At 44.7% G+C, this 25,378-nt stretch overlaps 1 protein-coding gene across 1 annotated transcript in view; it reads right to left on the reverse strand.

The window, feature by feature from the left end:
• Nucleotides 1-21,730, reverse strand: part of TRMO (tRNA methyltransferase O) — a 64,690-nt gene extending 42,960 nt beyond the window's left edge. Inside the window, exons 1-2 of the mRNA XM_077475300.1 lie at nucleotides 21,277-21,730; nucleotides 2,127-2,301 (exon numbers count right to left, since the gene is read on the reverse strand). Of these exons, the coding sequence (XP_077331426.1) occupies nucleotides 2,127-2,301; nucleotides 21,277-21,349 (248 nt within the window). The 5' untranslated portion in view covers nucleotides 21,350-21,730. The remainder of the gene's footprint in view (nucleotides 1-2,126; nucleotides 2,302-21,276) is intronic.
• Nucleotides 21,731-25,378: the final 3,648 nt, after the last annotated feature.

The following is a 25,378-nucleotide window of genomic DNA, read 5'->3' on the forward strand; positions in this document are numbered from 1 at the left end:
CGGGATAGATGCTCTCACGGATTGTTGGAAGTTCCAGAGAGCCTACGCCTTCCCTCCAGTTCCTGTAATCCTACAGTTCCTTCGGAGGCTCAGAGGGGAGAAGGTGGAAATCATTGCGATAATACCATTCTGGCCCAACAGGCCTTGGTTTCCTCTGCTGTTGCTCCTCAGCTATCAGGACCCAGTTCCCCTGCCTCTCAGGCCAGATCTACTGTCTCAAGGCACACTGTTACACCCGTGCCCATCCTGTCTACACCTCAGGGCATGGTTCTTGAGAGGGGAAGGCTAGAAGCTCTAGGTTGCCCAGAAGAAGCGATTCCAACCCTTCTTAGTGCCAGACGGAAGAGTACCAATAAAGTGTACGAACGTATATGGGCCAGGTTTATGGGCCACATGTCTTCTAGGTCAAATTCATATAATTCTCCGGCAGTTCAAGATATCTTGTCTTTCCTTCAGTCAGGGTTAGACTTGTCTCTGGCAGTTAGTTCTCTTAGAGTACAAGTTTCAGCCTTTACAGGAGTTTCGTGGGCGAATCACACCTTAATTCAACAATTCTTTAAAGGAGCCATCAGGCTTAGGCCTCAAAAGAGGCCCAGGTTTCCCAAATGGGACCTTCCGTTAGTATTGGACTTTCTTTCTGATCTTGGGAAAGGTTTGGATGCTCCCCTGTCTTTAGGAGATCTCACTATCAAGACGGTGTTTCTGGTGGCAATAACTTCAGCCAAAAGAGTGTCGGAAATTAGGAATCTTGGGTCAGTTGAACCATTTCTAACTTTCTTTCCGGACAGAGTGGTCCTGATCCCTATGCTTGGGTCAAATCCAAAAGTCACATCAGTATTTCACGAAAATCAGGAGATCGTGCTACCTACGTTTAGAATGTCAGACAACCAAGAGATTCATCCCCTGGATGTTGGTCGCACCTTGAAACAATATCTGGACGCTACAGCCTCGTTCAGACGAACAGACTTTCTTTTTGTCCTTCTTCATGGCAAAAATAAAGGGATGCGAGCATCAGTAAGGTCAATCTCATCTTGGGTGGTCCAAACGATTCAAAGGGCATACAAGGCAAAGGGCATGGTCCCTCCTGAGGCAGTGACGGCTCATTCAACTCGGGGCATCTCGACCTCTTGGGCAGCAGTTCGACATGTCTCACCAGAAGTTATCTGTAGAGCAGCTTCCTGGTCTTCAATTAATACCTTTGTTTCCCATTATTGTGTAGAGCCAGCTGCGCTTTCTTCTGTTAATTTTGGTTTACAAGTATTGTCAGTGGACAATGAAAAATAAAATTCTAGTTTCTTTGCTCAACATTTTTAGCCCACCCGGGTGTGTTTGGCGAGTTATTTCCCACACGTATGCTGCCATGGAGCCTGTCAGGAAAAAGGAAAATTTATATCAAATACTTACCGTAATTTTCCTTTCCTGATGGGCTCCATGGCAGCAGGAGTTCCCTCCCAAATGTTGGAGTAGGCTAGTTACGGAACACGGATAGCAGCTTGGAGCAAAGATTTATGGGAGTAGAGGTCCTATTGGGTAATTATGGAGGCGGGGCTAACCCACACGTATGCTGCCATGGAGCCCATCAGGAAAGGAAAATTACGGTAAGTATTTGATATAAATTTTCCTTTTTTTTTAGTTTTTTTTAAATAACAAAAATGCCATACTTACCTCCACTGTGCAGCTCGTTTTGCACAGAGTGGCCCCGAACATCCTCCCCGCATCAGATAACCCCCTGGGAGAAGTGCTCTCCCAAGGGAGTTACCTTGCAGGCTCGCCCGAGTCCTGCATTAGCGTCCACATCATTGGATTTGATTGACCGCAGCCGGACCCAATGGCTGCGCTGCTATCAATCTATCCATTTAGGTGCTGGGACCCTGTGGAGAGAGGGACAGTGTGTCCCCGCCAAGGAGATGAAGAGGCTCAGGTAAGTAAAACGGGGGGGCTAGGGGGCCGGTGACTGCCAGGTGTTTTTTCACCTTAATGCATAGGATGTATTAAGGTGAAAAAACACAAGGGTTTACAACCCCTTTAAAAGGCTAGAATCTTTATTGAACTTTTAAATATGTAACACAAATATTTTCACAATGTCAAACCTTTTCTAGACAAGACTCCAAATTCTAACAACTTACCACACATGAGAAAACTGTTGTAGATCAATCACAGAATGCTCAGGATTATTGAAAACACCCTTGCTTATCTTTAAACATCCACGAGACAAACTGCAAACAGAAGGTTGTCTTGGTGTGCCATTTTTTTCAGCAAAGCAGGATTCAATGTATCCAATTGGTTTGGTCAACAGATGACCTGTTAAAAAAAATAATTTCAGAAAAGAAAAAGAAATAGCATTTAATTATTTTCCTAGCAAATGAAATGGCATGTCATTATTTTCTGAATATGCGACAATAGATCATAACATAGAATTACTAATCTCTTCAAATCGTCAATACTATTATTTTTTTAGAACTTTGCAAAATAGTTTATAAATAGTTCAAATGGTGTCTCAACTTTTTGTATTCCTTTATAGTACTCTGGCCCCTAATATTACAATTAATGACCGATTTGTTTTTACTTGGAATTAGCTTAAAATAGGTTTTTCTATTGTCCTTTCACATGGGCATTCTGTTTATTTAACCACTTGCTTACTGGGCACTTAAACACCATTCTGCCCAGACCAATTTTCAGCTTTCGGTGCTCTCACACTTTGAATGACAATTACTCAGTCATGCAACACTGTACCCAAATGAATTTTGTGTCCTTTTTTTCCCACAAATAGAGCTTTCTTTTGGTGGTATTTGATCACCTCTGGGGGTTTTTATTTTTTGCGCTATAAATGAAAAAAGACCGAAAATTTTGAAAAAAAACGCATATTTCTTTGTTTCTGTGACAGAATTATGCAAATTATTAATTTTTCTTCATAAATTTTGGCCACAATTTATACTGCTACATATCTTTGGTAAAAATAACCCAAATTAGTGGATATTATTTGGTCTTTGAGAAAGTTAGAGAGTCTACAAGCTATGGTGCGAATCATACAAAATTGATCACAACTGATGTACTGGTGGCCTATCTCGCTTCTTGTGACCCGAACAAGTCAGGAAAGTACAAATACCCCCCAAATTACCCCTTTTTGGAAAGTAGACATTCCAAGGTATTTAGTAAGAGGCATAGTGAGCTTTTTGATGTTGTCATTTTTTTCCCACAATTCTTTGCAAAATTAAGATTTTTCATTTTTTTTTTCTCCACAAAATTGTCATTGTAATAGGTTATTTCTCTCACGTGGCATGGGTATACCACAAATGACACCCCCAAAAAAATTCTGCTACTCCTCCTGAGTATTACAATACCACATGTGTGGGACTTTTTCACAGCCTGGCCACATAGAGAGGCCCAACATGCAGGTAGCGCCATCATGTGTTCTAGGAACATAAATTACACATCTAACTTGTTGACTATTTATTACACTTTTGAAGCACCAGGACAATGACACGTGACACTGATGACAGATGGCACTGATACGTGGCAATGATGACACTTATACGTGGCACTGATGACAGGTGGCACTGATGACAGATGGCACTGATGACAGATGGCACTAATATGTGGCACTGATGACACGTGGCACTTATACGTGGCACTGATGACACGTGGCACTTATACATGGCACTGAAGACACGTGGCACTAATACGTGGCACCGATGACAGATGGCACTAATACGTGGCACTAATACGTGCCACCGATGACAGATGCCACTAATACATGGCACCGATGACGCGTGACACTGATGACAGATGGCACTGATAAGTGGCATTGATGACACGTGACACTGACAGGTGGCACTGATGACAAATGGCACTGATACGTGGCACTGATGACAGATGGCACTATGTGGCACTGACGACAGGTGGCACTGGGGGCAGGTGGCACTGACGACAGGTGGCACTGGGGGCAGGTGGCACTGACGACAGGTGGCACTGGGGGCACTGGGGTGGATGGCACTGGGGGCCGGTAGCACTGGGGTGGATGGCACTGGGGGCAGGTAGCACTGGGGGGGATGGCACTGGGGGCAGGTAGTACTGGGGTGGATGGCACTGGGGGCAGGTAGCACTGGGGTGGATGGAACTGGGGTGGATGGAACTGGGGTGGATGGCACTGGGGCGGATGGCACTGGGGTGGATGGCACTGGGGGCAGGTAGCACTGGGGGGGATGGCACTGGGGGCAGGTAGTACTGGGGTGGATGGCACTGGGGGCAGGTAGCACTGGGGTGGATGGAACTGGGGTGGATGGAACTGGGGTGGATGGCACTGGGGCGGATGGCACTGGGGCGGATGGCACTTTTTATTTTATTTTTTTACTTTTTTTTTTTTTTCCTTACTACAAGCAGAACGGCTGCCGCTGCAGCCGTTCATCTCTCCCCTCTCACACTGTCTGTGCGAGGAGGGAGAGCGGCGCTGCGAGATGATCTCATATGTTTACATATGAGATCATCTCCCATTGGACACGCCGATCACGCTGTAAACGGCCGCTGTGATTGGCCGTTTACAGCGATCTGTGTTTGCCTGTCCCCGGGGGACACGGCGAACACAGAACTTCCGCGATGCGCGCCCGCGGCGGCGGCGCGCATTGCGGAAGTAAACATCAGGCCGTCCAGGGACGACCACCCGGACGAACGCGCCTGCTCTACGGCCGTCATTCGGCTATAGGGCGGGCGCGAGGTGGTTAATCAGTTCAGTCACTTTTTTGAAAGAAAAAACTGATTTGGTTTACATCAGTTTTTTTTACATCCACTACCAATGCAAAAATAGATGCAAATATTAACTGTTTGTCTGGTTACATCTGTTTTTAATCCGTTCTGTTTTTTCAATGGAACAAAAATAGGGCTTTGATCGGTTTTAGAAAACAGTTGTTGACAGAAGTGGATGTAAAATGATGATCATCTGTTGTTCCATAGAGATGCACTGATGTTCGTTTTCATCAGTCAACGGATGGATGAAAAACGGACAAACGGAACACTCATGTGAAAGGGGCCTAAGTGGAAGTGTTGCTTCCTGCCCTCACATTGCAGTGCTTTGTGCTGATATAGCTGAGTAACAGCCCCACCTCTCATACAGAATTGTTTTTATGAGGAAAAAAAGGGGTACGTTTCATTAGGTCTGCTACTGAGGTGTCCTTTTATGAAGCAGTGAAATCTATTCACTGCTTCATTCTCTGGCATTCACAGAGGAGATCTTTCTCCTCTGTATACCAGTTTATAAAGCGGAGTAGATCGCTTCACCCTTGGAGGAGTGAAGCGATCTACAAATGCTTCTAACACTGGAGAACGGCCCCTAATACTGGAATCTCGTGAGACTTTACGAGATTACAGTACTAGAAATTCACTGATACACAGAGATGTCAATTTATTAAGCAGTGATAAATTATCACAGCTCAATACACTGACACACGGTGTGATTAATGTTAGTAAAATAAAGCGTCCCCCTACATAATATATACATGTATACACACACAGACATTATATATACACACACATTATATATATATATATACATATATATAAACATAATTATGACAGGGGGACATGGTTACAGTGTTGGGGGGGTCTGAACGAGGCATAAGGAAGTTAATTATCTTCCTCTTTCCTCCTCAGATCCCCCCACATTCTCTCTTCACTCCCCGGTTCTCCACCTCTGAGTTGGTGAATCGGGGAGTGTGAATTCTGACACAGATCGCCAGTGAAGCGCTGAGATCCCAGCTTCATAAACTGGCCGTTACTGTGTCATTCTATGAGGATTCTCAGTGTGCGTAGATCATCGGCGGGAGAACAAGTTCAAACACTTCTCCCCTGATTATCTCTGGTTTATATACTGTTTATGGGCTGTGATCAGCGGCGATCCTCTGGATCTCCACTGATCACTGCTTCATAAACGAACACCTTTGTGGCAATTACTAAATGCACAAGATCTAACTCTGGTGCTTACTGGACTGGACAATCATATTTAGAAAACCTGCACAGCTGCTACAACAGGCAAGATGATGAATGTTTATATTGTATGGCTTACAACAATATTTCTCAACGCCAGTCCTCAATATACCCTCAACAGGTCTTGTTTTCAGGATTTCCCTTAGATGAAACAGCTGTGGTAATTACTAAGGCAGTGAAACTGATCAAATCACCTGTGCAAAATAATACAAAGCCTGAAAACATGACATGTTGGGGGGTACTTGAGAAACATTGGCATACAATGTCTGTCCAATCGCATATCTATTTCTGCAAGTTCAACTGGCCTTTAAAAATAAGTTTTAGCGCCATAGGTTTGCACATTCATTACATTACACTAAGAGAGTGCTGCCCTCTTCAGGCCAATGCTGAAACAAAGTGGGGCATCACTTCTGAGACAGACTCCATCACTCTGGGCATTCTCTGATGCAAAAGTGAGCTATTTGTCAAAATTTATATGTTCACTAAATGATCACTGATGAAAGTGGGATCAAAAATGGACTGCAATGTATGGGTGGTCAGATGTAAGTGCAATGTGTGTCCACCTATATCCACCCTCATCTGGGGCTGTTTAATGTCATCAGAGCAAGCACAATACCCTTGCGTTCAGGCTTGCTTTTATTGATCTGATCATAGGTGGACGCACATCTGCTAACATTTAGCCTCCTTTATGTTCTCTTTTTCCTCCATGATAAAATCAGAATGAACACACCAAGGATTAAGTCAAGGATTCTCAGAGATAGAAGGGATGGCACCCTGTGAAAGGGGCCAGATACTTTAGTATGATGCCACTCCAGCTCTTCATTACATTATCTGGGCTCATAGTAAATGCTTAATTGCATGGCCCAGTGTCCCTCACCTTGAAGCAGAAGAAGTTTTTTTTTTTTTTTTAGTTCAGACATATGGCTATAATAGCACCACAACATGTTTAGTAAGATATTTTTCTCTTCTTTTAAAATAAACCATGAAACCACAAACATGACCACAAACCTAAACCCCTCTGTCACTTACAACCTGTAGTTCCAGATACTAGGTCTATCAGAGGATAATGTCATTAGGGCACTTCTGCAGAGAATCACTACTACAGTGCCATTTTAAAGGACAGGCGTACTTTCAAAGAGGACATGTCTACCCTGTTTAGTCCCCACTAGGCATTGGGCCATCTGCCAAGTCTCTACAGATTACGCCATGGAAATCTATGAGGGCCCACAGCACAAGCACTACCAACAAGGAGAGTTGTGGCAGCAGGATACACACTATCTTGATGGGCCACAGCTGCAAAATGTAGATAAGCATAGGGGGTGGTTGGGTAGTTTAGATCGGGGGACTAGGCAGGGTGGACAAGTGCACTTTGTAAATGCACTTTTGCTGAGACAAAATGATCATGTACAAATTAAATATATATGTTTGAAAGGATTTTAACAAACTTTATTGCAGATTTCTACTTTGCTGTGTTGTAAAGTGAACTTAAAGGGGTTGTAAAGTAAAAAATTTTATTTTTTTAAAATAACAAACATGTCATACTTACCTCCACTGTGCAGCTCGTTTTGCACAGAGTGGCCCCGAACCTGCTCTTCTGGGGTCCCTCGGCGGCTGTCTCAGCTTCCTCCCGCAGGTGCTTCTCACGTTAATGCGAGCTCCCTCGCATTGGTGAGAAGCACTGCGGGCGCGCTCCCGTGATACAGCCGGCGGCTATAGCCGCTCGCTGTATCACAAGGCCCCGCCCCCCGGCGCGCTGCGTCATTGGATGTGATTGACAGCAGCGCGAGCCAATGGCTGCGCTGCTTTCAATCCATCCACTCCAGCCAATCAGCGGCTAGGTTGAGCGGCGAAGAGGACGGCGGGGGCGAGCGCGGGATTTTCGAGGGGTCAGGTAAGTAAAACGGGGGGACTGGGGGCGCCGGCAGTGTCAGATGTTTTTTCACCTTAATGCATAGAATGCATTAAGGTGAAAAAACATTTACCTTTACAACCCCTTTAAAAAGGGGTTGTAAAGGTAAATGTTTTTTCACCTTAATGCATTCTATGCATTAAGGTGAAAAAACATCTGACACTGCCGGCGCCCCCAGTCCCCCCGTTTTACTTACCTGACCCCTCGAAAATCCCGCGCTCGCCCCCGCCGTCCTCTTCGCCGCTCAACCTAGCCGCTGATTGGCTGGAGTGGATGGATTGAAAGCAGCGCAGCCATTGGCTCGCGCTGCTGTCAATCACATCCAATGACGCAGCGCGCCGGGGGGCGGGGCCTTGTGATACAGCGAGCGGCTATAGCCGCCGGCTGTATCACGGGAGCGCGCCCGCAGTGCTTCTCACCAATGCGAGGGAGCTCGCATTAACGTGAGAAGCACCGCCGAGGGACCCCAGAAGAGCAGGTTCGGGGCCACTCTGTGCAAAACGAGCTGCACAGTGGAGGTAAGTATGACATGTTTGTTATTTTAAAAAAATACATTTTTTTACTTTACAACCCCTTTAAGCCTGGTACACACATGAGAGATTGCTGTACTAGCTAAACTATGTTAGTGCAGCACTCTCTCCCGCTGTGCCTGACAGGGAAGGTGGGGGGCTCCCACACAAAAGAATCAGTCTGTCTTGCAATAGGAAAAGCTGCCTTCCTGCTATCCTTTAGACCACATGGTTGCAATGCTTTACTATACTCACATTCATGTCATATGCTATGTTAAACGTTAAAGCACAAGGTATAAAATGTGCAACATAGTCAATTCATTTTTATTGGGCTGTAAAACACAACTTTTGAGGATCCTAGATAGGGATGCGCAGATAACAGTTATTTACCGGCGAGTACTAGTACCGATACTTTCGGTCAAGTACTCACCAATATCTTTACAGTGAAATTTGAGCCTATACAAAATGAATGGGCTCAATTTGCAGTGCCCAGAATCACACGCGATTTGAACAGGAATGCGGTGTGATTCCTGTCAAAATCACATGCAGTTTCCAGAACCTGTCCTGTGGGCACACAGGCTGAAATCACTATTAAAATCCTGGGTTCACACAGGAACAGTGCGAGAAACTGCATGCGATTCAGACATTTTGTATGGGCTCAAATTGCACCGCAAAGGTATCGGTTTCAGGTAGGGATGCACCGAAATTTCGGCCGCCAAAACATATCGGCCAAAAATGGCCCTTTCGTCAATTTGCCGAAAGTAAAAAATGGCTGATAATTGAGCTGAAAATGGGGCGGGGCCTGGGCGGGGGCTGAGCCCCACCGCCGCCCATCATAGGAGGTGTATAGCGCAGGAGAGCCGCCTCCTCTGTCTGGTTCAACAGAGCGCCGGTGTTGTGCCATATAGTGTCCGGCCATCATATAGTGTCCGCGCCGGACAGTACAAAACCCCCCTAAATGACCCCATTTTGGAAAGTAGACCCCCTAAGGAAATTGATAAGAGGCATGTTGAGCCGATTGAATATTTAATTTTTTTGCCTCAAGCGATTGAATAATGACAAAAAAATAATTTTTTTTTTTTTACACAAAGTTGTCACTAAATGATATATTGCTCACACATGCTATGGGCATATGTGAAATGACACCCCAAAATAAATTCTGCTGCTTCTCCTGAGTACGGGGATACCACATATGTGGGACTTTTTGGGAGCCTAGCCGCGTACGGGGCCCCGAAAACCAAGCACCGCCTTCAGGCTAAGGGCGTACATTTTTGATTTCACTTCTCACTACCTATTACAGTTTTGAAGGCCATAAAATGCCAAGATGGCACAAAACCCCCACAAATTACCCCATTTTAGAAAGTAGACACCCCAAGCTATTTGCTGAGAGGCATGTTGAGTTCATGGAATATTTTATATTTTGCCACAAGTTGCGGGAATATTACAAACTTTTATTTTTATTTTTTCACAAAGTTGTCACTAAATGATATATTGCTCACACATGCTATGGGCATATGTGAAATGACACCCCAAAATAAATTCTGCTGCTTCTCCTGAGTACGGGGATACCACATGTGTGGGATTTTTTGGGAGCCTAGCCGCGTACGGGGCCCCGAAAGCCAAGAACCGCCTTCAGGTTTTCTAAGGGCGTAAATATTTGACTTCACTCCTCACTACCTATTACAGTTTTGAAGGCCATAAAATGCCAAGATGGCACAAAACCCCCACAAATGACCCCATTTTAGAAAGTAGACACCCCAAGCTATTTGCTGAGAGGCATGTTGAGTCCATGGAATATTTTATATTTGGCACAAGTTGCGGGAAAATTACAAACTTTTATTTTTTTTTATTTTTTTTTCACAAAGTTGTCACTAAATGATATATTGCTCACACATGCTATGGGCATATGTGAAATGACACCACAAAATAAGTTCTGCTGCTTCTCCTGAGTACGGGGATACCACATATGTGGGACTTTTTGGAAACCTAGCCGCGTACAGGGCCCCGAAAACCAAGCACCGCCTTCAGGCTTTCTAAGGGCGTAAATTTTTGACTTCACTCCTCACTACCTATTACAGTTTTGAAGGCCATAAAATGCCAAGATGGCACAAACCCCCCCCCCCCCAAATGACCCCATTTTGGAAAGTAGACACCCCTAAATTTAGGGGTACACTAGTGAGACTCACAGGTAAAAAAGCACCTAGGCTGTCAGCGACTGTATCAAAACGCTACAAGAAAAACTGTTAGCGATCGCAGGGATCAGGCCTGACTCTGCGAACGCTGCAGTTATGTGTTTTGTGTTTTGTAAGTGACAGTGATCGATCGATACTGCACTTGGGTGGGCTGGTCTGGGCTTGGCGGAGGGGCTAAACGCAGGTGCTAGCAGGTATCTGGGCTGATCCCGCTAACAATGCGTTTTGGGAAACCTAAACTGCTGGCGACGCTAATATAGATCTGATCAGATACTTTATTACTAAGGGAGGTGTATGCTTTGTGCGTGGGTGTTAGCGGTACTGGCACTAACCTGACGCTGCCTGGGGCGACGCAGACCTTATCTGACCCTCAACCTTTTATCACCCGCCGGGTGATCAGGGGGTTAAACCTGCCCTGAAACTATAAAAAAATAACTAACCAACCAGCGTCACCTGTAACAGTTATATGGTGATCACTGGTGAAAGGGTTAACTAGGGGGCAATCAGGGGGCTTTATGCGGTAGTATATGGGGGTCCCTGGCGCTATAAAAAGCTGTGGCGAACCTAAATACCTACCTGCCTAACTAGCGTCACCTGTGACACTAATACAGCGATCAGAAAAACGATCGCTTATTAGGCTGGGTTCACACTAGAGCGATGCGGGAACGCCACGAATCCGCGGCGGGTTCCCGCATCGCATGCCTCCCGGCGGCAGTTCACACTGCCCTATGCGAACTGCTGGGAGTGTCAGTGAAATGTTAATGACACCCCCAGATCAGTTCGCATATCGCAGTGCGATCTGCAAACTCGGATCGCATGGTGTGAACACCCATGAGATCCGATTCTGCTGCGGACCAAAAAAAGGGTCCCGTGCGAGTTTGCGGCGGGTGCGGGCGGGTGCGACGCGAATTCAGCCATACTATCTGTATGGCTGAACTCGAATCGCACAGAGATCGGATGTGATTTGCACTGCAGTGCGGTGCGAATCACATCCGTTCTCATAAACCGCTGCAATGTGAACCCAGCCTTAGTGACACTGGCGACGGGGGGTGATCACGGGGTTAAACCTTTATTGGGGGGGTTAGGGGGGTACCTTAGAACTAAAGGGGGCTAACCCTAACTGCCCTAACAGTTATTACAGTCACAAATGACACCAATGCAAAAAAAAATAAAAAAAAATGCAATTGGTGTCACTGTGACTGGGGGGGCAGGGGTAATTGGGGGGGTGATCGGGGGGTGAAGGGGGGGTGTGAGTGTGCCTGGCATGTTCTACTGTGTAGTGTCGTGTTGGTGCAACTCACCGATCCTCTCTCCTCGGTGCCGGAACGAAAAATACCGACACGGAGGAGAGATTACATCACTTCCTCTGCCTGTGTTTACATTACAGGAGAGGAAGTGATGTCACGCCTCACTTCCATTCGTCAGGAGCGATCGCGAGGGGGTGGCCATGAACGAATGGCTGCCCCCTCATCCCGGATCGCTCCTGTACGGATACCGACCGCCGCTGGCACCGGGGGGGGTCGATCGGGCCCCCCACCCGCGGGAAGGCAGGGACGTATATATACGCCCGCCCGTGCCATTCTGTCGACGTATATCGTCGTGCGGCGGTCGGCAAGTGGTTAAACTAAATAGAACTCCAATTAAAATATCCAATGTTGCCATTCAAACAAAAGAGCACTGTAAAGAGCATCATGCACAATTCTGCATAAAAACATGGATTCTTTGTTCTTATATATTGGGACAGATCAATGTTTCCCAACTCCAGTCCTCAAGGCGCCCCAACAGGTCATGTTTTCAGGCTCCGCATTATTTTGCACAGGTGATTTGATCAGTTTTACTGCCTTAGTAATTACCACAGCTGTTTCATCTGAGGGAAATTCTGAAAACATGACCAGTTGGGACGCCTTGAGGACTGGAGTTGAGAATCACTGCAATAGATGTTCAAGCTGGCCAACTACATCAAAGTTATCCCTCTCTGGCCTGTCCTGGTCACCCCCATATAGCATTTAATGCATTTTATGAAAGCATATTGCATTTCAGCACAGACATACGGTATCTCCATTTCTTTTTCAATAGTGCAGGACAGTATTTGACATTTTAAGCAGTAAGGACTGGCTAGAGAGGGATCACTTTCACGTACTTATCCAGGTTAAATGTGTTACAACATATTAAAGCATCTTTTATTCAAACCTTTATTGAAATATGTAAGGCTATATACAGTAGGGAAAAAACATTTTTTTATCCCCTGCAGATTTTGTAAGTTTGCCCACATACAAACAAAAAAAGGTCTGCAATTGTTGTTATTGGTGTATTTTAAGATAGAGACAGAATAGCAACAAAAAAATCCAGAAAACACACAAATATTATAAATTGAGTTGTAGTTCAGTGAGTAAAATAAGTATTTGATCTCCAAGCAAAACATGACAACATGACTTAGTACTTGGTGGAGAAACCCTTATTGGCAAACACAGAGATAAGACGTTTCTTGTAGTAAATGACCAGGTTTGCACACATCTCAGGAGGGATTTTGGTCCACTGTTTTTACAGATTTTCTCTAAATCCTTAAGGTTCCTTGGCTGCCGCTTGGCATCTCGAAGTTTCAGCTCTCTCCATAAATTTTCTATAGGATTAAGGTCTGGAGACTGGCTAGGACACACTCCATGACCTTCATGCGCTTCTTCTTGAGACACTCCTTTGTTGCCTTTGCGGTATGTTTTGGGTCATTGTCATACTGGAAGACCCATCCACGACCCCATCTTCAGTGTTCTGGCTGAGGGAAGAAGGTTCTCATCCAAGATTTTACAATGCATGGCCATGTCCACTGGCCCTGCAATGTGGCAAAGTCAGTCTGTACCTTTAGCAAAGAAACAGCTCCAAAGCATATTGTTTACACCTTTGTGCTTAACTGTAAGGATGGTGTTCTTAGGGTCATAGTCAGCATGTTTCTTCCTCCAAACACCACAAGTCGAGTTAATGCCATATATCGCATTTTGGTCTCAACTGGCCACAGCACTTTCACCCAATCCTTCTCTGAATCATTTAGCTGTCCATTGGAAAACTTTAGATGGGCATGTACACGTGCCTTTTTGAGGAGGGGGACCTTGAGGACGCTGTAGGATTTTAATCTATGGCAGCATATTGTGTTACCAATGGTTTGTTTGGTGACTGTGGTCCCAACTGCCTTGACATCAATCACAAGCTCCTCCTGTGTATTTCTGGGCTGATCCCTCACTTTTCTCATGATCATCCTTACCCCATGAGGCAAAATCCTGCATTGAGATCCAGATCGAGGGCGACTGATTTTTAATTTTTTTTTGTATTTCTTCCATTTGTGAATAATCAATCCAACAGTCGTCTCCGTCTCACCATGGTGTCCTTTTATGAAAATGAGATCAGCTGCGATTCCAAGTCTCACAGCTGATCTCAGGTCATTACCAGTTTATGAAACTGAGGAAATCATCAGAGAACATCTTCTCCACTGACTATCTCAGCACAGTGAGAATCTGTAACTGACTTTCACAGAAATGGCCAGTGTATGAAGGTGTGATCTCGGCACCTCACTGGCAATCTGTGACAGAATTCTCACTTTCTGATTCACCATCTCACAGGTGGAGAATCAGAGAGAGAAGCACGAAGCTGCCTGAGTATTCTGGAGAAAGCAGGAAGTGTTTTGACTTTCTTCTTTCACCCACGAGCAGCCATACAATGAGAGCACATCTTCCCTACCATTACACACCCCAAAACGAGCAGGTTAGCAATCTAAAGTGTGTGTGTGTGTATATATATATATATATATACATATACACACACATGCGTACCGGGCATAACCCTTTGCAGGGCGGCCTTAACATTTTGGGCTTTCCGGTTACCTCCGCTTGGCTTGTTCTTCCACGTCTAGGGGTTCCCAGGGTTGATACCCAACAACTTTGGACGCTGACACCAATAAAGTCCTTTTGAAAGGTTTTATTTTGCAGGGGTAACATCCAACAACATGGTCTTGCATGGGAACAGAGGGCAAGGGTGAAGAACTCAGGCACCTTGAACTGCAGACATAAAGTCTCTAGTACCACCCAAAGAGTAGCCACTAGCAGCTGGGCGCTTCAAGGCTGAACAAATCTTTAGCCAGAGATTATGGCAGTCAGCACTTTGATTCAGAACTTGTAAAATCTCTGACCTTGAACAAGTTGTAACTGAAAGTGAACAGGAACCTTTTTCTTCAGTACCTGGAACGTTCTCTGTCTCCTTGAGAGTACTGGAAAAAAACGTGGATTCGTCAATTTCCTTCCCAACTTAGTAACCAGTCACTTCTCAGGATGCCAGCTTGTTGGCCCTCCTCCGAAGTGTCCTCCCCCAGTCACTTTCACGAGCTGTAGTGCCTCTCCAAGCCGAGAGCACACCCGGACGCCTAGAATCCTCCCTCAGTTACTGCGCCTCGGACCAGCAGGTTTTCTGAGACTCGGGAACAGACGGATCATCCACTGATTGGTCCCGAGGAAGCTGATACCCAAAACGTCCAACCAGGCCTAGTTCTGGCCTGTCATGTGCACCTCGCCGTACACATAACCAGGCAGAACTCTAACACAGCCTAGCAGCCAAACTGATGTCATTACCGTTCTTAGGCAAACAATTTACACATGAATGACAGTTTGTCCAAAATGTCATCCACTACATATTTATCTAATATATATATATATATATATATATATATATATATATATATATATATATATATATATATACACACACACACACACACACACATACAGGTGTTTATCAATTATGAAATATATATATTCATTAATAAATTAAAATATACTTGTATACTTAAATAATTATTTTTATAAATGATTATAAATGTATTTTACATTTATATGAATGGTGTATAGCTGCATTACATATGTGGATTACATTAATTTACTATACACCATTCACGTTTAAATAGGCACATGTATGATCTTTAAATATTGATAAAAACAATGTTTTTTTTAATAATTAGGTTCATGTATATTGTGTAGGGGGAATTTAACTTTATTATTTTATTAATATGTTGGGGAATAATGTTTGGTGATTAGTGTTCAACTTTTGTATTTTACACTTCCTCATACTGTAATCCCGCTACATCACACAAGATTACAGTGAGAGGAGCCGTTCTCAGGAGTTCCCGGCATTTGTTGATCGCTTCTCAACTCAACGTGAGAAGCGATCTACAGACCATCATAAACAGGCACTCAGAGGAGAGCGATCACCTCTGAGAATGCCTGAGAACTGAATAGCGGTATTTTACCGCAGTTTCATAAAAGGACACCCAAGCTTCTTTCTGATGGTCTTGTAGCCCATTCGCGCCTTGTGCAGGTCTATAATCTTGTCCCTGATGTCTTGAGAGCTCTTTGGTTTTTGCCCATGATGGTGAGATATGAGCCTAGGTTCACACTGAGTGCAGAAATGAAGCTGTGCAAGTTCAGCTGAACTCGCACAATTTCACTCCCGCAGGTCATTCCCGATTTTGGTCACAATTTTTTTCAGGAGGTATCTGCACAGATGTCAATGTAAATTGCAGCCCGAAATCGCAAAAAGTAGTACAGAAACAACTTTTTTAAATCGGTGCGTTGCCGCAAATGCAGCGTCAGACCAATTAGGATGGTGCCATTGTGTCAATTGCCGCCGATTTGACATGTCAAGTCATACCAATGTGAACCAGGGCTAAATGTAAGAAAGAGATTACGTGGACAGGTGTCTTTTATACACAAAACGAGTTGTCGCTAGGAGGGCCTTCCTAACTTGACAGGATTAATCTGTGTACCACATGAGCACATACTGTAGCCAGAATTATTGTTGGTTAGTAGGGGATCAAATACTTATTTTACTCAGTGAACTAACTCAATTTATAACATTTGTAATATTTTTTTTTCTGGATTTTTTTTTTTCCAAAGAGTTTTCTTTTCTGGATTTTTGGTTAATAATCTGTCTCATCATTTAAAATACACCTATGATAAAAATTATAGACCCTTAATTTCTTTGTAGGTGGGCAAATTTACAAAGTCTGCACTAGATCAAATAATTATTTTTGCCACTGTATATATAGCAGTGTTCAAAAAGTAAACCGAGAATCTTTGGCTTCGTACACACTATACGAAAATCAGAAGGGAAAATTCATAAAACGAGCTGTCTGCGGATTTTTGGATCGTTAGTACTGGTACTTTCGACAGCCGATTTTTCATCAGACAAAAGCTGGATGTGCCGTCTATAAAATCTGTGTCGGATGTGAACTCAACGTCTGATTTTTGGATGGTCAGTACATTCGAGGAAGGACTGGGAAGAGTTTGGTCTTGTAAACTACCATTCCTAATCTAGAATTAACATTCGTGATGCAGCAATGGATGAAATGTCGAAACGCAGCGCACATTCTCATCTTCTTTAATGGGATAATAATGAAGCTGCTTTTCTGGTGATACTGATGGAGTTATGCCAAACATTTTAAAAGGCATTTGTTTTGTACCATCTGAAAATCGACAATCAAAGCTCACCAAACTTCTACTAACATGAAATTAGCAGAAGGGGCCCAAAGGGTGGCGCGTAAGAAATTAACTTTACCTTTATACTCTCATAGTACGCCACTATGTTCTTGTTTGTCAAATGACAATTTGTGGATAGTTAGTATGCTAGACAAAATCCTGCACACGCCCTTTTGACAAAAAACAGACGCTCAGTCATACAACAATCAAACCGTGTGTATGAGGCCTTAAGCCTCATACACACGATCGGACTTTGTACAAACTTTCCCGTGGATTTTTGTACAAAGGGCGTCAGCCGAGAACTTGTATTGTATACACACGGCAGGACTTTTTCAGCCAACTTTCACCAAATCACGTGGTGTTTCTGCTCTTTACCGCCACCTTTGGTCAACTTCTGTATTGTTGTCTGATCTTTTGCATTGGTTCTGAGCATGCTTGTTTGTACTTTGTACAAAGTCCTATGGTTTTCTGTACACACAATCAGACTTTGCTCCATCGGACTTTTGTTGCCAGAAAGTTTGTCCGTTCGCACAGCCAACAAAAGTCCGATGAAAACCAAAAAAGTTTGTCTGATGGAGCATACACACGGTCGGATGTTGCTCCAAAACAGCTAATTTGCATGTTTGTGTCTCCCTATGAGATTTTCCCTCAATTTCTGTCCTGGTCACAACTAGGGATGAGCTCAGGCATGTTTGGATCTTAGTCCGAACCCACCTGAACAAGCCTGCCAGAAGGCTGTCACTGTAATGGGCCATTCATAAGCAGCTGAGGCATTCCCCAACCTGCAGCCACATGTATTCATTTCCTTTGCATACATGCAGTCTGAACTGCCATTAGAAATCATGGGGCTCCTTACAGCCTACCTGAAAAGGCAATCCCCAGAAAATATCAAAACAATATCTGCGCTAAAAATACACTAAAATCCTTATTAATGGACACAAGAATAACTTACAAAATTCCTGCTAAATCTAAAAGCTCTGTATGTGTGAATGGGGTCTTGGGGCTAATTTACATGGATGCTGTGGCCTGTACAGTGTGAATCAGCAATTTGTTTATGTGGCTGGAGCCGCCTGTGTGCAGGCAGCCTATGTTGTGCTATGGGGACGCAGCAACTGTATAAACATAACTGCAGGACCAAATTTGCCAGGCATGTGGGTGCACCTGTACAGCCCCCAACTCAGACAGTGTGCATTCAGGGCCATTCACCCACACCTTCACACCTTCAAATTAGGACCTGCGGCTGGGTTTGTACTGCCTCCACGTTCCCATACAGTAAAAAGGTAGCACCAGGTGCATGAACAAACCACTCATCCAGACAGCCAGAGTAACTGTGTAAATGAGCCCTTAGGGCTTGTTCACACAAGGTTGGGGGTGGTAAAACCCCACAGTTAAGCTGCGTTTTTACCAACCCCAACCACTATCCCTTTTAGCTGCAGTGGCAGCAGCTGGGGGTGAACATATTCTGTGGCCATGGCAGGAATTAAACCCTTGTTAGAATTCGATCCAGTCACGTGAATGGGGGTGCTGCTGTAGGGTTGAAAGGAAAGGAGGCAGTGAGGAGGAGCTACAACACCTCCTAATCACCTGTCAAATGCTCTTTGAAGAGTGATCGATAAGCAGAACACACTTCAGAAAAAGCATGTGTGAACGAGCCCTTAATTATATTAACAACCCTGTTGGGGCTTTGCTAAAATATCAGGAGTCTAAACTCCTGATATCTTACTTTTGAGACAGAGAAAGGGACAGAGGACATTGATTCCTCAATCCCTCTCTCTACAGCCTCAGCTGCACTGAATGAATGAACGGGAAGCGCTCTGTACAGAAGCTTCCTGTTCATTCACAAACTGAAGACCCAGTTTACTATGCTTCAGTTATGAATGATCACAAGAGTGATTGGTAATGATCGCTCACTTTGTGTATTTTCAGGAAAGGAAGAGGCCAGTAAATATGACTCAATCTTCCTGTGCCCTGCAGCAGCGAGTGGTCACAGGAGAGGCAGAGATAGAGGCGGAGAAGCTGGTAGCACTGCAGAAGGAGGCCAAGAAAGGTGTTCAAAGCAATGAGAAGGGGGGTGAACAGAGCAGTGAGTAGCGATCCCCCTGCAGCTGAAAGTCAGCGGGTGGGAGAGGAGGAGAAGCCAGCTGTGCTTAAAGGGGAGCCACAGGGAGATTGGTTTCACTGATTTCCCCCGCCACTCATATGTGCAAGTAGGGCTGCCGGTAAGGCAGTACAGCTGGCCCTCCTGCTTGTTGGGTGCTCAAGTCCGCCCCTGTTGAATTGATAGAGCCCAAGCCCCATACAGGAGGGCCGGCTGTACTGCCTCATCGGCGGCCCTGCTTACAGCTACAGCGCAGAAAATTCTCTAGCTGCAGAGGATTAGCCCAGTAAAGTGATAGCTTCCTCGCAGGCTCATTCAGGTGGGTTCAGACTAAGATCCAAACATGCCTGTGCTGATCCCTAGTCACAGCACAGACAGCAATAAAAACCTGTGGAGATAGATAAAAGAGAGAAAGAGGGCAGACTGGCCTAGTGCGTTATTCATCAATATTTTTATTAGGAGTAAAATAAACACTAGAGCTGCACGATTATTGTTAAAGAATCAAGATTGCGACTCAACCCCCCCTCGCGATCTAAACACAGCATTTCCCCGATTCAGTGCAAAGAGTTCTCTGCTCAAGCCGATAACTTAGAACCCCCGAAACACATATATATATATATATATATATATATATATATATATATATATATATATATATATATTAGCAGAGACCCTAGAGAATAAAATGGCGGTTGTTGCAATATTTTATCTCACACAGTATTTGCGCAGCGATCTTTCAAATGCAATGTTTTTGGAAAAAATACACTATAATGAAAAAACTAAACAGTAAAGTTAACCCGATTTTTTTTGAATAATGTGAAAGATGATGTTACGCCGTGAGAATTGTGATCTTTATTCTAAGCAAAAAAAAATTGTGATTCTCATTTTAGCCAGAATCGTCCAACTCTAGTAAGTACTACTCACAAACATAGATAGTAAAAACTCTCATCAAGCCACTAATAAGCTCCACTCTCCCAGACCTGTTGATACCTCTAGCATAGGGGGACCTCACTAGGGTCCCTGCTGACTGATGCGTTTCGAAGGTATGTCCTTCTTCATCCGAGCCACATCAGTGCTAGAGGATTAAGGATGGGCTCGGGTGTGTTCACACACTCCACATGCAGAGCCCACCAGGAAGTCAGCACGGCGCTGCGCTAATCACAGGCAGTGAGACATTTTCCCGATGTGCGGCTGCAGAGATCGGGAATGTCTCACTGCCTGTGATTAGAGCAGCGCCGACTTCAGGGTGGGCTCTGTACATGGAGTGTGTGAACACGCTCGAGCCCAGGGGCGTTGCTAGGTCTACAAAATATCTGGGGCTAGGGCCCATAGCATTGTAGTAAAGTCAGTGCTTGGGTGGGCATACACATGTATATAATATATGTGTGTGTATATATCCCCAGAGAGCCCCCCACTTACATCAGGGTCCCCAGAGGGCCTCCCCCTTAAATCAGGGTCCCCAGAGAGCCCCCCTCTCCTTGGGATCCCTGTAGAGACTCAGAGCTTTGTACCCCAGATTCGGGGCTATAGCCCCAAAAGCCACCCCCTAACGACGCCACTGGTCAAGCCCATCCCTGTAGAGGATATTGCACTAGGTCAGTGCGCTCTCTTTTATTCTTTTATCTATCTCCACAGTGTCCTGAGGGCAACCCAAGTCCTAGAGGGCAGGAAGGCTATAGGAGAATTATCCATTCTTGCAATGGCACCACATTTATAGTGCATCTCACTCAAGCGTAGGAGATATTGTTGAAGTCTTTTGTTAGCAGTAAAAACCTGACAAAAGCGCAAATTATTCCCCATTATGTCCAAAACTATACAAACTATTGGGCTGGAACTACAAACAGAAAAAACGAAATCCCTAAGTGGCACATTTGGGAATTTATTTTTTATTTTTAGTGTCTGCTTTACGCTTTGTGCCTTTATTTCACATACCGTCCTAAGTCACAAGTTATATGTACTTTTTCTATTCCAGAAAGAGGCTAAAAAATATGGAATTAACCTATTTTCTTTTGTTGCCTTACATCTGCTTCCAACACGTGTTCCATTTTCCCACAGAAAACATGGCCGCCCATGTGCCTACCTGTCTCCAGTGAAAACATTGTGGGCTCCGTATCCTTCTTCTCTTGGCACGTTTCGCATTTTTTGTTGTCCATTTACGTAGCCTCCAATTGGCACAAATTTAAGTTGGATCTCCGGTACAGGCGTGAGCTCAAATCGCAGGGCTGCGTAGATGTATTGCCTTAGACCTAAGTCCCTTTCATAAACATAGTGCATACAAAACACTGAGTTCTTGTAATATTTACCTCCTGCATTCAGACATAAATGGGCCTGTTACCTACTATATATGTCTAAGTCAGTGTGTTTATGTCTAATAAATGATGTTCTTCTCAGTCAGTGCTTCTAGTGTAAGAACACAGCACAGTATATCCTCTTGTATCAGTGCACCCTAGTAATCAGCACAGCCTGTCCTCTTTTCCTCTATACATACACTTATTATTACAGAGACTCTGCTACTTCCATTCCTCGCTGCACACACTTCCTGGTTGTGACCTGGTCATGTGACATGCCGTGCTCCAATCAGTACCGCTCTGTGGGTCCCCCTTGTTCCTCTGCTCAGCTCTAGCCAAGCATGTTTGCACATACTACAATATAACGTAAAACGAATCCTCTCTCCGCTTGAAGCAATTTGTAACAATACTTGATAAAAAGCTAGTCGGCTACATGTTCTACTGTGTTCTTAGAGCTGTAGATGGCAGCAATCACACAGCAGAAAAAGCAAAACATTCCTCTTTAGTTTTGGATGGAGAAGAGAGGTATTAGAATACCTGTCAGGTTTTTATTGCAATATGGGAGAGATTCACTCTCTCTATTTGTTGTGTTTTATTTTGGAAAATTATTTTTATTTTGTTTTATACAATACATATTATAATAAGCCACACAACGTGGGCTACAACCAGCCACAAACTTGTCGGTACACTACAGAAAAACAATACAACATAAACGTTATCACAGAAACTTGTGATACACCCCCCAACTTTGCTCTATTTGTCCTGTTTACCATTACCACACAGAGGTGTCCGTTTTATGAGGCAATGAAAAAATGTCACTGCTTCATTCTCTGGAATTCACAGAGAAGATCGTTCTCCTCTGTGTGGCAGTTTATGAAGTGGTGTAGGTCGCCCCTCCTTTGGAGGAGTGAAGCGATCTTCAAATGTAGAGATGGACTTGCGGTTCCCCCAGCGGTCGGTTCGCAGCGAACTTTGCTCGTTCGCGATTCGCCAAACCGACAGACTTCTGTCGCTGTTCATGGCGGACATATTAGTTTACATTGTGAAGAACTTTGACCCATGACACATCCATCATGGGGTACAGAACAGCCAATTGAGACATTTCAGCACATGGACATACCCCCTACCTTTTAAATAGACCTTATCTGGCGGCCATTTTACATTCTGTCTTTTGTCAGTGTAGGGAAAGAACGCTGTGTGGAGCAGGGACAGTCAGTCTGTTACTATTAGTTCCACAAAAGTCCTTTTAAGGACTGGTATAGGTATACAGTATATAGGGTTGTAATACACTTATAATATATTTTCTTTCAAATATAGAAAGCATGTTATAGTGCGCTGCAGTGCTGACCGATTCTGCAGCTGTCTTTTCTCAGTGTAGGGACAGTTTGGTGTTTGGAGCAGGGACAGTCAGCAATTCACTAGCTACTAGCTAGCTACTATTAGGTCAGCAAAGGTCCTTTTAAGGACTGGTATAGGTGTACAGCATATAGGGTTGTAATACACGTATAATATACTTTCTTTCAAATATAGAAAGCATATTATAGTGCACTGCAGTGCTGCTGACTGATTCTGCAGCTGTCGTTTCTTAGTGTAGGGACAGTTTGGTGTTTGGAGCAGGGACAGTCAGCAATTCACTAGCTACTAGCTAGCTACTATTAGGTCCACAAAGGTCCTTTTAAGGACTGGTATAGGTGTACTATTTGGTGTGCAGTATATAGGGGTGTAATACACGTATAAAATACTTTCAAATATAGAAAGCATAGTATAGTGCATTTCCACTGTGCAGCATTGCGACTGCTGAGCGGTTCTGCAGCGATACTACAAAGAGTGACAAACGCAATTAGAAAAAAGTATTATAACTGGTGTGATAGACCCGTGGCCCCCCCAAAACGACAGATTGAAGCGGGGTGTTATATACCTTCTTCCACCTATACTGCACTTCTCTAGAGACTTTTGTCACAGGGTCATTTAAAAAATGAAAGGAAGAGGCAGGCCCTTCCGCAGGGGTGGTAGGGGTAGGGCAGGAGCAACAGGCTTTAGCCAAAGTGGGAAATTGCAGAAGTGCTCTCTATCTCGTGTTGGTGTCAGTGCTCTCTATCATGATGCTGGTGTCAGTGCTCTCCATCACGGTGCTGGTGTCAGTGCTCTCTATCTCGGTGCTGGTGTCAGTGCTCTCTATCTCGGTGCTGGTGCCCTTGCTCTCTATCACGGTGCTGGTGTCAGTGCTCTCTATCTCGGTGCTGGTGCCAGTGCTCTCTATCTTGGTGCTGGTGTCAATGCTCTCTACCTCGGTGCTGGTGCAAGTGCTCTCTATCTCGGTGCTGGTGTCAGTGCTCTCTAGCTCGGTGCTGGTGTCAGTGCTCTCTATCACGGCGCTGGTGTCAGTGCTCTCTATCTCAGTGCTGGTGTCAGTGCTCAGTCTCTATCGTGGTGCTGGTGTCATTGTTCTATTTCAGTGCTGGTGTCAGTGAGGGAGATAGCAGCGGAGAAGCCAATCAGCAGGCAGTGCCAGCGCCATGGCTGAAGATCAGCACTGGACTGGCACCTCCGGACCACCACAGTGGAGCCCTGCATAGGTGGGGGTAAGGGCCGGGCAGAGGGAGGGGTCAGGGGCTCAAGCACAGGTTGGCACACTGGGACACTGGCACAAGACTGCGCTGCCCTGACTGTGGCACTGATCATCTCTTGCACCCCCTTCATAGCCTGACCTGAACTTGCCTCTCCTCCATGGCCTTCATGCGCTCCTGAATTGACAAAATTTCACAGATAAAAAAAGAATGCTTGTCGTTATCCATCCCAGATTCACTTAATACTTCTGGTATGTCAGTGTTCATGTTGTGGGACTATGTGTGCACAGCTAGTAAGTATTTTGTGGCTGAAACTATGACCTGGAGGTTTTTAAGGTTCGCCTGCCATTAAAGTAAATGGGGTCCGCCGCGAACCTTGTGGTTCACAAACCTTTTTGCCACATTCACGGATCGCATTCGCGAAACGTCCAGTCGGAAGTTCATTCATCACTATTCAAATGCTTCAAACAGTGGAGAACGGCCCCTGATACTGGAATCTTATGAGACAGAACAAGATTACAGTACCAGAAATCCACTGAAACACAGAGATGTCCGTTTATTAACCACTTGCCACCCGCCCACCATCAAGTGCAGCAGGTGGCCGGCTATGAAGCTACAGTTACAATGCCGGCGCCACAGAGAGGAGGGGAAGACGAGCGGGGCTTCGTTCCCTCGCATCGCTGGACCCTGGGACAGGTAAGTGTCCATTTATTAAACGTCAGCAGCTGCAGTATTTGTACCTGCTAAGCAGAACTCCGCTTTAAGTAGTGATAAATTATCACTGCTCAGAACACAGACGGTGTGGTTAATGCTAATAAAATAAAGAGTCCCCCTACATAATATATATATATATATATATATATATATATATATATATATATATATATATATATATATACATACACACACACATATGACAGGGGGGCATGGTTACTGTCTTGGAGGAGTCTGATTGAGGAAGAAAAAAGTTAATAATCTTCCTTCTTTCCCCGGGATTCCCTCTTCACTCCCCGATTCTCCACCTGCTGAGCTGGTGAATCAGGGAGGGTGGATTCTGACAGATCGCCAGAGAAGCTCTCAGATCACAGCTTCATAAACTGTCCGTTTCTGTGTCAGTCAATGAGGATTCTCAGTGTGCGGAGATCATCGACGGGAGAACATGTTCAAACTTGTTTTCCCCCGATTTATCTCTGTTTCATAAACTGTGATCAATGGCGATCCTCTGGATCACCGCTGTTCACTGCTTCATAAACAGTCACCGTTGTGAATGTAAAAGAGGTTCACAAATTCTGGGTTGTCACCAGAACAGGAAACAATAGGAAATCTT

The sequence above is a fragment of the Lithobates pipiens genome, unplaced genomic scaffold (assembly GCF_037356315.1).
Source record: "Lithobates pipiens isolate NorthernLeopardFrog02 unplaced genomic scaffold, aLitPip1_a1.2 Scaffold_13, whole genome shotgun sequence".
Lineage (NCBI taxonomy): Eukaryota > Metazoa > Chordata > Amphibia > Anura > Ranidae > Lithobates > Lithobates pipiens.